At 37.1% G+C, this 14,221-nt stretch overlaps 1 protein-coding gene across 1 annotated transcript in view; it reads right to left on the reverse strand.

The window, feature by feature from the left end:
- LOC125240513 (probable 3',5'-cyclic phosphodiesterase pde-5) overlaps positions 1-14,221 on the reverse strand; it is a 52,899-nt gene that overhangs the window by 1,819 nt on the left and 36,859 nt on the right. Inside the window, 2 exon segments of the mRNA XM_048148405.1 lie at positions 5,159-5,239; positions 5,895-6,006. Coding sequence (XP_048004362.1) covers positions 5,159-5,239; positions 5,895-6,006 — 193 coding nt within the window.

Raw genomic sequence — 14,221 nt, forward strand, 5'->3', positions numbered from 1 at the left:
TCCCGATCCCATTTTACGACTAAAATGCCATTTTCTGGATTTCGCCTAGTTTCAGTGTGAAATGAAAAAAAAATCTTGTTGTTACTCAGTACAATAGGCTTTTTTAACGGTGTTAATGCCATTATAGAGAATAGGCTACTTGACCCTTTTTTAAATTTGTCTCATATTATTGCTTACTGTCCAATTATCACACTGTCAATTATATATTTTATTATGACATAATTCGCAAACAATATTTTTAAAGAATACTTTTACGTAATCAGGCAAAAATAACATCAGCCATGTCATCTATAGATTTTCTGTGAATGAAGTCATTCAGTGCGAAAACAACACTTTCCGACACTTTAAGTACAAGGCATAAAGGTGTCAGTGATTGATTTGACATGAATTCTATGACGTCACTACACGACCGACAGCGTTTTCGGTAGCCAAAATTTTAAAAAAATACTCACATTTTTGGATTAAAAATACGTAGTCATCGTACACATTTAATACCCAAAATCATTAAATATTGGTTTCTTATGTCAAATATTACAGAAGACAATCATTTATTGTGTCAAATTAGATATGAGTCTAGTAGCCTATAGCGTCACTATCCTCATTGATAGATGTTAAAAAGTGAGAAGTAAAATCTTTCAAAAATGATGATTTTTAGAAAAAAAACTTTCAAACTCATTGTTAGTGCCAGTTTTATGAATACCATTTACTTTTTATGTAAAATACATTCATAAATATTAAAAAAAAACTTTTTTTGGCGCTATTTCTTCCTCAACTGTGTATAATTTGTTTTCTTTCTTTTGGCCCCAGGAATGCGTGGTTTAATTATTTTCCTTTCCTAATGGGCACCTTGCATAACACAAATAATACAATTCATAACATCAGCAGTATCAGCACACATTCATGCAGCCAAGATTCAATCAGTCTGTCTTACTAACCGATTTACGATAAGCCTATAAAATGTTTCAGTGTCCCTGAGTAATCTGGGGTGCTATCCTTATTTTCGTAATAGGGGGGCCATCTCCAAGAGGGCCCGGGCATATCTGTTGGTTGATTACTGGTTTAAAAATCCTCGTAGTTCAGAAAGTCAGGAAAAATGCCAAAGAATGATTTGACGAAAAAATTTACAAATGAACGGGGACAACAAAAAGAGAGGAGAAAACCCAAAGATGATATAAGACGAAATGAAGTGACTGATGAGATGATCGCTGAAAATCAGCATGGAAGAAAAAGTCATGCGGCTCCGGTTGCAAATGGTTAAATAACTGAACAAGTTAAAGAATTTGATAGAAAGCACAAAATTAATCCAACGAGGAACCAAACAGAAATGATAATATAGATTCTACATTAGAAGAACCAAAATACAACAAATATAAAAATGAACGGATGTAATATTGAAGAACAAATGTTTCTATTGCTAGAACAGCATGCAAGCATTATTTCTATATGCCCGTATTTTACTTTTTCTGGGATACAAAATTACTTGGTAAAGTAATTAAACGTAAAACGCGTATAATAGACATGAGTAAAAAAAATGTTTCTTTATGTGGAGAATAGGGGCAAACTATGCTTACCGTAATTTGGGGTGAGTAAGGGTTTGCGGGAGAATTTGGTCTCGACCCCAAAATTTATTAATTCAACTGATTAATGTTCGGACTCAAGAAGCAGCTTCAATAAAGTTATTTTTAGATACAAGCCTTCTTCCTCTACAAATATAAAGTAATTAGGAAAATAATAAACGTACACAAATGAAAATGTATGCCAAAGTTTATGTCCAAAATCAGATATTTTTAAATTGTGTGAAATCTAACTAAGTATATTGTTTATTATCTTCTGGAATACCAGTACAGTGTTTATGCATTAGCGAAAATCATAAGATATATTTTCATATTTATAATAGTTTTCACAAAGGAAACGATGCAACAGGATTTAGGGATTATGGGGTGAGTTGCGTTGGGCGTGGCCTGAGGTTGAGGTTAGGGAGAGTTGGGTCAGAAACGAGTACAGTTGGATCACAAATGGGGTGACTTGGTCCTACGATGAGGGTGTTACATACATATTTGGTTGTACTTGGTGTGCCGGTTGGGAAAATACTGATGATTTTGGAATTCAAAATTTGTCAAAATGATGTCTTTGCAAAGGTTTTCAGGGGAGCTGCAGCCAAAACGTATGACCAATTTGGAACTTAAAATGGTGGCCTGAAATTTGACGCATCTCGGCTAGAAGGCAGAAAAAATATTTTATCGACATTTGAAAGTCATTTTTGGCCCAACTCGCCCCAAATTACGGTAGTTCAGGTACAAAAATTTGTAGGTAATTTAAAGTTTAAGTCATTGGGCCGACTTGCCTTCTATTTCACCACCCGGCAGTGGCGATAAGCCATCGCGGACATGTGGGAAGTTTTTCCGGTGGATCCTAGCTGATGGTTGCGCCAAATCCAGAACCAGAAAAATAATATAGAAGTGTGTTAAACTGAGCAAAGATATGGAAAAACTGTTATCTGATAATGTACTAAAGTCAATGACATCATAAACTACACCAGTAAAGTCTTAATTCGTTGTAAAGCTCGCGAAATTATAAATTTTTGTTGCGATTGTTCTGAGTGAAAATCTTCCAACTTTTCATCAAAGAGGAACTGTACCTTTCAGTACGTTTGCGGTGAAATAAGATTGAATTGTAAAAATGATAACGATGAGAAAGTGTTTGATTGGATCCGAATAGATCCAATAGGCGAGACGACTAAAAAAAACGAATTAGTCCGTCAGTTAGATTATCAAAGTATTTTCTCTTTTTTCTCGTAAACTAAAAATGACGACGGTACAGTGCGTTGAAGTTTCGCGTGACATCACACCTAGGTACAATTTTTACTTAGAAGTGACGTCACAAGCCCCCAATTCCGGAACTTTGATTCTCTATATCTTTTTTTTTTTCAATTTATTTTTAAAGGATAAATTGAAAAAAAAAAGATATAGAGAATCAAAGTTCTCTATATCTTTGTATTTTTTCATTAATTAGAAAAAGCGAAAAATATGTGTTCAGTATTTTTGGACGATCTAACTGACGGACTAAACAGAATGCCATTTTTTTCATGTAGTCGTCATTTCTATTCGCTAACGCGCTATTCTCGCGGTGAGTATACAAGTAGCGGCACGTAAGATTAGCGCTGACCGTTATTGCGCGGAAGTCAAAAACAGGTCTTTCAGGGGATTACAGGGGGCGAAGGGCATGCGTCCCCATGCGCAGCTATCCCCTCCACATTTCACTCCGCGCTAAACTTACGTGCCGCCAAGTACCTACCTCTCAATAGGCTAGTTTCCAACTAGTCAAATCAGCTTCTTTTTAAGAACTGTCAAAACGGTTTGCTAATATGGAATTACTATGAAATACTGAGGAGTGACGTCACGGTCAATTCATTTACTTTATATCTTTCTCTTTGACTTAATAAATATAAATTGTGTTTAAACATAACTACTGTCCACATTTTTCTTCTACTTAGGTGGTGCTTTATTTCGTGCACTGCATAAAATATTTTATTTCAAGTATAGGAAACTAGCCTATTGTGAAAAAAACTGTAGCGTAAACTCCAGGGGCGTAGCATTCGCCTAAATAGTTAAGCTAGGAACACACTACGCGGACGTCTGTCGTAAATCGACCGCGGACGGGAATCTGGACAATGGAAATACACATAACCGTGCAAACTATCGGTCGACGGACGCGGACGTGGCCTTGAGCGCACGGACGTCCGATCGAAATCTGGCTCTCTGGATGTTTTGTTCCGTGCACACTGATAGGTCGCGGTCGCGGTCGTTTTACGACGGACGTCCGCGTAGTATGTTCCTAGCTTTAGGCTGGTTTTAGTATCACGCGGACCGTCCGCGCGGAGCGATCCACGCGACAAATTTGTATGAAGTTGATGCTGTCCGCGCGGATCCGTCCGCGCCACTCTAAAACGCTCCTTGAAGTTGAATAAGTGGAACCTGGGTAAGTGGAAAACCTCTTTAAGTGGACCCAAGTTCTCGGTCCCAGTCCCTCAGGACCGAATTACCTCTATAAGAGGAATTTTGGGACCTCTATAAGCGGAATCCATTTTTTCGTAAATTTCTTATTTTTACCTCTGCAACTGGAAGCAGTCGTCTCCGAAACCTCTATGAGTGGAAAAGCTTGGCGTTATAAAATTTGTATTTTTAATAAACCACCACAAGGAGGGTGGTTTATTTCGTTAACATTATGGTTTGTGTTTAAACTATATATTTTGTATGAGATTACACATCGTTCAGTTTAGTTTTATCTGCGGTGCGGTACCGCGCTGTTGGATAAGCAATGCCTAAGCACACAATCAAGTATTTATCTCTTCGGGATAAATTAAAAAAAAACGGATTTTTTCATTAAAGTACAATCGGTATATTGATTTATTTAACCATACTGGTTTCTCTTGCATAAATAAATATTAGGAGTGATTTTGTGTATAAGTTACTTCAAAACAAAGGAAAAATATTGTTTTGTATAACAGTATTGTAGGTTATTTACAGTATTGCTTTTTGAAGTCAGGATCACAAACCTATTTTTTGTTTATTTATATCTACATGCATATTAAATAAAAGATACATATTCATTTGACCTCTATAAGCGACATTACTAGCACCGACAACCTCTATAAGCGAGAGCCTCTGTAAGTGAGAAAACGTTTTATTTGAACCTGGTTAAGTGGAAAACTGGATAAATGGAAAACCTGGATAAGCGAAACTAAACAGCCGGTCCCTTGCGATTCCACTTATCCAGTTTCCACTGTATTAGTCCAGTGCGGATCGCTAATCGCGGTCGGTCCGCGTGACACTAAAACCAGCCTTATTTCTGCGTTTATTGATAAACTTAGAAAGGGACAGAAGCAGCTTCGTTTGAAGTGAAGTTAGGCACAAAATATTGTAAACTTCTTTCACGAAGCTGATGGCACTGAGCACAAAATTGGTTAACTCTTTTCATACGATCTACAAAGTATCTTGGAACTGGGCCTCTAGTCAGCACAGTAGTTGACGCTCCGTGGCTACCTATGTTATAGCACTATCCCTCTCTATCTCACTGGGTCTCCATTCGCATAAGAGAGATAGCATTAGGACTTCAGTCGTCAGTAGATTTGGTGGGTGCAAATAGAATGAAGTCCTACCTGGCACGCTGGTAACTGGTCTTGACGTCGACGGTCCATCATGGCGATTGGGGAGCGCCCTGCCTGCCGCTCCAGGTCGCCCTGGCAATTAAATAAATAAATATTATTATCATCATCAATCATCATCATATCAGCCCTTTATCGCCCACTGCAGAGCAGCCTCTCTTCTAGTACGCCACTTCTTGTGGGGCTTGTGGTGTGGTTACTTAGACAACGATATACTATATAAATACTTACCTATACCAAGAAGGATTTAATACGGGACTGACAAAGCCCATACAAAAAAGCGTACCCCTGAAATGTATGGGCATTTTGGCTTAAAACTAAATGGCGCTGTTTGCAGCCTGGAAGTGGCGAAAATCATATTTCACCAAATATTTTTGCGTGTTTTTTTTATAAGAACAAATTACATATTTTTTTACAATACACATAAAAAATAATTTTAGGCATCATCAGTGTAGTTATGATAGTATTTAATAGGTGGCGCTAAAAAATCGAGGTACGATTCTTAGTATGAAGTATGTAAATCCTATACATATAAATAATCCTTGGTTATATACAGAAAACATCCATGACTCAGGAACATTATCTGTGTTTATCACACAATTAAATGCCCTTACCGGGATTCGAAACCAGGACTTTTCTTCTAATTTTTTTATTTTATTTTAGCGTCAGAAATGCGTGACTAAAAAAATCGGTTTTCTCGTGATATACAGTGTATAATACTAGTACATACCTGGAGGTAGAACTCTGCGAATATGATTTCCACCGTTTTTAGCTGGGCGTGGAATGGCTTCGCTGAGGCGCTCAGGTCCGCACCGGTCATGCAAAAATTCAGGCCTAATGCCCTGGAAAAGTACAGGTTACAGGTCAATAAATAAAAATATTATAGGACATAAGAGTTTTGAAAGATTTACGGTTATTTTCATTACACTTATATTGACTGGGATATAGACTGTGATTACACTGAGAGAAATTTGCACTGTGAATTTAACAAGTTCGACTTGTTGCGGGTTCCGTTCTTGTTGCGTTCTTATCCATTTGAAACAAAAGTATTTTAGTAAACGGAATAAATCACAATATTGATGATACAAGTCGAAATTGTTCAAACAACAAGGTCAAACTTGTTAAAAGATATTTGATTGAATCAGACAAACATAATATGTTTAAAACAATATGTGTCATGTTGCTTTTCTAAAATCGACTTGTTGATTCAAATATATTGTTAATTCAAATGACGAATAACTTGTAGAATGTAATAGTTACACTTAACAAAATCTAACTTGTTGTTGAACCAAAGAGCACGTAGGCCCTATTTTAACCAAAAAACTTGTTGAACGAACATGAAAACTGGATGTTTTTTCTCTCAGTGTAGGATTACCAAAAACAAACAAAAATAAAAAAGGTAATCACGCGGTCTATATCTTAAAAATTAAGTGTAAGGCCGTCCAACGCTCGGTCGGAGGGACGGGCGAGCGTGCGTCCAGCCTAGTGATGTGCAAGTTGCGGAAACTTCAAAAAAAATTAAATTTATTGAAAAATTCACGAAACTTTCACGAAAAATAAAATAAATTTAAATTTATGAAATGGAAAGTTTCCTTCCATACAATTGTCCATACAAAGTATGGAAAGTTTCCGAAGTCTCCCTATGTGAAAATTTCAGAATTATGGAAACTTTCCGTCGGCACATCAGTAGTCCAGCCTATGCAGCGTCGACTCAGGACATTTGTACGAGCTTCAATTGTTTGACATGCACGCCGCACGCATTTGACAAATTATTTATATTGTAACTTTTAATATTATAACTAATTACAAGTAGCGGCAGGGGCACGTAAGTAAAGCGCTGACCGTTATTGCGCAGTAGTCTAAAACAGGGGGGTTACCATGAAGTGCTAAAGCCATTCACTTTAGGTTGAGAGAAAGGGACGAAGCTACAGCAGTTCCATAGCTCTGTCCCTCTCTCTCAACCTAAACTGAACGGCTTTAGCACTTCATGGTAGCCCCCCTGGTCTCTCAGGGGGTTACAGGGGGCGAATGATATGCTTCCCCATGCGCATCTATCCCCTCCATATTTCACTCAGCGCTAAACTTACGTGCCGCCACTTGTAACTGTCTGACATGATTAATGTGTAGGTAAGTACTAGGTATTATTCATTATATTGTGAAAATATATATTTATATGTGCATATTTACTTTATTTACTGTGTTAGGTGCATTTGGTGCGTCTGCAGTGTGTGGGACCTAGAGAAAAAAAACACATAAGTCAACAATCACAAATATATAAGGTATACATACTTATATACTAAAGATAATATACAGTTGCTCAAAAAGTGTCCGTTAATATTTTATTTAATTAACTACCTATACAGGGTGATTTGAAAAGGTCACAATGCAAAGTTTGGATGACCAAACTTTGCATTGTGACCAATGCTGAAATCGCGAAAAAAAATATCTGCTGTTTCACAGAAATGAGCGGCGTCATCATGACAGTCGAAATGAATGAAACAGCCATTTTTTTGACGAATCGACCTTGACAACTTCTCATACATGTACAAAATGTTCCTCTTTTCTCTCTACCCTCCATAATTAAATACTAAAGAAATATCTTTCTGACTTTGACAAACGTATGCCTGTGAAATGGTTTCCAATTAATTAAAATTATGCATTAAATACGAGTATATTTTAAATTAATTGAAACATTTCAAAGCCCGTTCAGCATATTCAGAGAAAGGCGATTAGCTTGATTGCGAGTTTATATGCTTTCATTATATTAAATTGCGACGTCCCAACATAGTAGTATAATGATGTTTTCCCCTCACTAGCTCGGAAACACGTGTTTTGTCCTTTAATACCAGCGGGTAAAAACGCATTTTATCCACTAGTGGGTAAAGTAATTTGACCTTGAATAAAGTCAAATTAACTGCTTTAAAATTGATAAAAGTAGGTGAATCTAGTAATAAAGATGATTTACCACCTGTGGAACTCACTGGAAGCAGTGATAAACGTATTTTTCTCAAACATGCAATGAAATATTGTCTTTACGTTCCTTAAAATGGGCTGGGAAGTATCGCTTTTTGGGCGCAACAACTCGAGAGGACTGTAAAGGGATTTCATATTATTTTTCAGGCCTAGGCCTGCAAAGTAACTTTTTTTTATAAAATATTGTCCTTTAGAGCATTTTTTTTATTTCATTGTACGCTTGAGAAAAGCACTATACATGCCTCGACGTGAAAACGGATTTCCGGCCAAGTGGGTATATACGGCCGAGCGAGCGTGCGAGCGAGGCCGGATAGGGATACGAGGCCGGGAATCCGTTTTCCCGGCCTCTGATGTAATGTACTATTGTGCGTTGTAGTTTCCTCGCTATAGTGAGGGGAAAAGTTTTGTGTTACACACGGGTGCAAATGTATTTCTCTTCTCGTGTGTTAAAAAACTCGCAAGTACAGGATTCTATTCTCGAACCACTGGCTTCGCTCGTGGTTCAACTATAGAATTCTTTCACTTGCTCGTTTTTCAATTCCACACTCGGCGTTAAAATACAGCTTTGCCCCCTCGTATAACAAATAACTATTATTATAATATTCTTCCGTTTCTATTATATAGAGTTCGTTTTTTTTTTATGTATTGCATAATATAATAAAACATTAGGGACAAAATTATCTTACAATAAAACTAACTATTAAATCTAAAATTAAACTTAAAATAAAATAAAATAATAATAAAATTAAATTAAACTAAATAAAACTAAAATTAAACTAAAGTAAATCTAAAAATGGCCCCTGTGGCATAGTACCGAAGACGCTGGCAGCATTTCCTCGCTGGATGGTCAAGCTAATACGCTGAGCGAGGAAGCTGCCAGCTCTTCGGTCGCCGGTGGCGTCTCTTAGTCTCTTCGATAAGTTCTTGAAGAGACTCAGAGCGCCAGGGCCCCACGGACCAAGGGTCTCGACGCCGAATGGAATAAAAATATATTCGGCGCCGAGACCGCTGTATTTTCCTGCCTTTATTTTCTCGGCCGCCTCTGTTTGTTTTACATATTAACTGCGGTATTTCCGGACCGATACAACCTTCAAACCTTCAAGAAGAGCGTACACCCATCTTAAAGGCCGGCAACGCACCTTTAACACTGATTTCTTTGTCTCTGTTTGTTCTGTTTTCTATACATAGGTATAAATTAAGTGTAGTTTTTAGTTGTAAAACGACTTTTAATACCTTTATAATTTACTTATTTTTTAATTTAAGTACTTAAATATAATTACTATTCACAATTGTTAATATTTCTGGGTAATGTTCAATAATTAATTTGTATTTGAAAAATGTGCTTTTTCCGTTGAGTAGTCCTTAAAAAACAGGGTAAGGTACAGCGGGGCAAATCTCGACTGCTGGGCAATTATTGTAACTAATCCATTTTTTCCATTATTACAATATGATGTTGAGTTCTACATGTATCCTCTGAAAACGCCTACCATACATAACCGTTGGACACTACATGGAAAAAATGGATTACCTACTAGGCTGTACCTTACCTAAAAATCGGTGTCATTGTAAAAATCGATAATTTTCACAAAACTGGAAGGACTTTTTACACATTCAATTAACAATGACTTAATTATTTAATCGATTACCTACTAAATTATTATAGTTATTTGTTATACAAGAGGGCAAAGTTGTATTTTAACGCCGAGTGTGGAATTTAAAAACGAGCAAGTGAAAGGATTCGATAGTTGAACCACGAGCGAAGCGAGTGGTTCGAGAATAGAATCCTGAACTTGCGAGTTGTTTAACACACGAGAAGTAAAATACATTTGCACCCGAGTGTAACACAAAACTTTTCTCCTCACTATAGCGAGGAAACTAAAACGCAAAAAATGTGTTTATCACTGCTTCCAGTAGTTCCACAGGTGGTAAATTATCTTTATTACTAGATTCACCTACTTTTAGCAATTTTAAAGCAGTTAATTTGACTTTATTCAAGGTCAAATTACTTTACCCACTAGTGGATAAAATGCGTTTTTACCCGCTGGTATTAAAGGACAAAACACGTGTTTCCGAGCTAATGAGGGGAAAAATATTTTTAACCCCCGACGCAAAAACGACGGGGTGTTATAAGTTTGATGTGTCTGTATGTGTGTGTATGTCTGTCTGTTTGTATGTCTGTCTGTTTGTCTGTCTGTCTGTGTGTGTGTGTCTGTCTGTGATGGCATCGTAGCTCCCGAACGGATGCACCGATTTCGATTTAGTTTTTTTGTTTGAAAGCTGAGTTAGTCGGGAGTGTTCTTAGCCATGTTTTATGAGAATCGGTCCACTATGTCGCAGTGGGGCGTTTTTTCAAAATTTTAATTTTGTGGTTAGGTTTTTATAAGCAACAACAACATCAACATCTTTAAGTTATCGCAATGCACCTTAGTAAATATAAGCAAATTTTGTTCAAAGCCTGGGGCTAGTAAGCTAGCCTTTGGCTAGTCTGTGGCCAAGAGTAAGCCCATTTATATTTTTTCTACCCACTCCCGTACTATTTATTCGTCATTTTACAGATCTTTAAAAACCTACATAAGTCTATTCCTCAAAACCAGCCCCCGTCAGCTTTCTGCGCATGCGCACAGTAACGAAAAAATTGAAACCGCATTGTTTGGCTCTGTAACCATGGCAACGCATTGTTATAACTTTACTGCGCGCATGATGCGCGGGAAGCCAGCGGGGGGGGGATGGCTTTAGCTGGCTTGAGCGCTGGAAGTGCAAACCTTTGCGTCAAAATACAGGAAACAGTGTGAATTTTACGAAAGTTATTCTAGAAAACTTTATAAAACTAAGTGCATGATCGTAGAAAAAGTATTGTATGCAACGGTGTTTAACTGAGTCAAAAGATACTCGTGGCGTCTTTATTAACAATTATCGGCTTCGCCTCAGATTGTTACCCACGCCACTCGTCTTTTTTGACCTCCTTTAAACGCCGGTTGTATAAAATACTATAAAAAACAGTAGATAAACAAGTTAAGGCCACTTAAGAGTACATTAATTCTGTATAAAAGTAATAGGTAACCAATATGTGTAGTGACTCTTTACCTAATCCATACTAATATTATAAATGGGAAAGTGTGTGTGTCTGTTTGTTTGTCCGTTCTTCACGGCAAAACGGAACGACGAATTGTCGTGATTTTTAAGTGGAGATAGTTGAAGGGATGGAGAGTGACATAGGCTACTTTTTGTCTCTTTCTAACGCGAGCGAAGCTGCGGGCAAAAGCTAGTAAGTTATAAGTCGTCAAAGTAAGAAACCAAAGATTGTTTTTGAGTGACTCGTATGACGTATGTTTTGAATGTTCTGGTTGTGCACTGTGTATAATAGTATTTTATACAATCGTGATATAATACAAAGCTTTTCAGTCGAGTACCATGTTTAGACCACGAAGCTTGCTGAGTGGCCTAATAGTACGGTACGAGAGTGAAAAGCTTAATTGTATCACTATTGTATACAAAACTTTTTCTATGAGTCATCATCTTCATCATCAATGGACGAAGAATATCATCATTCAAGTTAAAATGAATGTTAATGGCGTCATTCACCGTTGTATCAATTGTTTGTAATAAACGTCTCTGATTGGTCGATAACGCGACAGATAAAAAAAACGTGTTTCAGATGCAGAACAATTTGCCAGGTATCGCAAATTAGTAAAGAACTTGTATGAAGTTCTATTTTTGAAATTATTACAGTTAACTAAAAGTGAACTATAATGAAATATTATAGTTGACTATCAAAGACTATCTAACACTGAAAAGCCAGCACTTACAGTTTAGTCTGTGGTGTCCTAATTGACAGATTAAAGTCGACGAGTAGAAAAAATATATTATATAACCACTTTAAATTACATGACAATTGAGCATAATAATACATATAAATAAATATAATAGAATAAAATAGGTATGTGCCAAATGTACTATTTTGTTTTATATTGCAGAAGCGCCTTCGAGCAATACTACATTTTTGCTATTAATAATTTAAAGGATAATTTAAAATAAATTAATAGTTTAAAAAACACTATAAAACACGCTTTTATAAATGCACGTAAAAGCCAAAAATAAATTATGGATCGTTCAAGTTGTCTCTATTTGTGAGCTGAAGTTTAAAAACTATGTGCTTTTAATTATAATATTTGATTGTAAAAGCGTGGGGCGCTGGAACAGGAAAGACTTTTTGTATAACCACAGAATATATAAGTATAACTTGCTGATAAATCAAATTATGCTATGTTACGGGAAGGAGGTTACACAGATTGACGCGCTAACTGGAGTTGCAGCATGACTAGTAGGTTCTACATTAAACAGTCAAATCAATTAAAAGTCAGTATTCAAAGTAGGTACCAGTTTGTCGAACTCAGACAAAATATGCGCTAGTAGCGAGGAGAGTCGACAGTCACCGACACTTAGAACGCCGCTTTTTTCCGCTAATCAAAGTACAAAAGGGGAAAGTGTCTACAGTGCCAGGATGCAGAATTCTTGTTCGTGGACGAGATATCTTTGGTTCTCTTTGGTAACCCTTAGGCGGCATATGTAAACGTTATGTTCTTATGCAACTTCATTCGCCAGGAAGTTCGAATTAGTATTTGTTTACAAGAAAGTCTTTCCTGTTCCAGCGCCCCACGCTTTTACAATCAAATATTATAATTAAAAGCACATAGTTTTTAAACTTCAGCTCACAAATAGAGACAACTTGAACGATCCATAATTTATTTTTGGCTTTTACGTGCATTTATAAAAGCGTGTTTTATAGTGTTTTTTAAACTATTAATTTATTTTATACTTTTTAGTCATTAATAATGAAATAAATACCTTTTAACATTTATACATAAAATTATTTCAAGTAGGCGGATTTTACATGCTTAACGTGTACTTATTGCTAATTGCTACTTAATAATAACTAGCGGCTACCTTCTTATTACGGTATTATCATAAAAATGTTTATACCTAGTAAGTTATACGTAAAAGATAGACAATATAGACATGTGCCATCGCGGACTTTTTGAAGACATTAGAGAGACATACTTTCGCCATACATTGTTTTGAAGCTCTCAGCTAGTGGGATTTTGTTTGACTCGATTAGAAAATATTGTCACATTTCAACTAATTCAAACAAAATTTAAGTATTTCTTTTTTGCCGAGCCCCCTTTATTTGCACTTAAGGGTCACAGGAAAACCATTACCCAACTTATTTTAAATACAACGTTGATCTTTCTTTTATGCGGGGGGCTTTGCCCCCCGAGCCCCCCTTTGTTTGCTCTGAAAGGTCACAAGAAAACGCTAACCCAACTTATTTTAAATACTACGTTAATCTTTCTTTTATGAGGGGGCTTCGCCCCCCGAGCCCCCCTTTTCGTTACTCTTAAGGGTAACAAGAAAACCCTAACCCAACTTATTTTAAATACAACGTTTATCTTTCTTTTATGCGGGGGGCTTCGCCCCCCGAGCCCCCCTTTGTTTGCTCTTAAAGGTCACAAGAAAACACTAACCCAACTTATCTTAAATACTACGTTGATCTTTCTTTCATACGGGGGGCTTCGCCTCCCGAGCCCCCCTTTGTTTGCTCTTAAAGGTCACAAGAAAACGCTAACCCACCTTATCTTAAATACTACGTTGATCTTTCTTTCATGCGGGGGGCTTCGCCCCCCGAGACCCCTTTTCTTTACTCTTAAGGATCACAAGAAAACCCTAAACCAACTTATTTTAAATACAACGTAGATCTTTCTTTCATGCGGGGGGCTTGGCCCCCCGAGCCCCCCTTTGTTTGCTCTTAAATGTCACAAGAAAACGCTAACCCAACTTATCTTAAATACTACGTTGATCTTTCTTTCATGCGGGGGCTTCGCCCCCCGAGCCCCCATTTGTTTGCTCTTAAATGTCACAAGAAAACGCTAACCCAACTTATCTTAAATACTACGTTGATCTTTCTTTCATGCGGGGGCTTCGCCCCCGAGCCCCCTTTGTTTGCTCTTAAGGATCACAAGAAAACCCTAAACCAACTTATTTTAAATACAACGTTGATCTTTCTTTCATGCGGGGGGCTTCGCCCCC

This window comes from Leguminivora glycinivorella, chromosome Z (genome assembly GCF_023078275.1).
Source record: "Leguminivora glycinivorella isolate SPB_JAAS2020 chromosome Z, LegGlyc_1.1, whole genome shotgun sequence".
Lineage (NCBI taxonomy): Eukaryota > Metazoa > Arthropoda > Insecta > Lepidoptera > Tortricidae > Leguminivora > Leguminivora glycinivorella.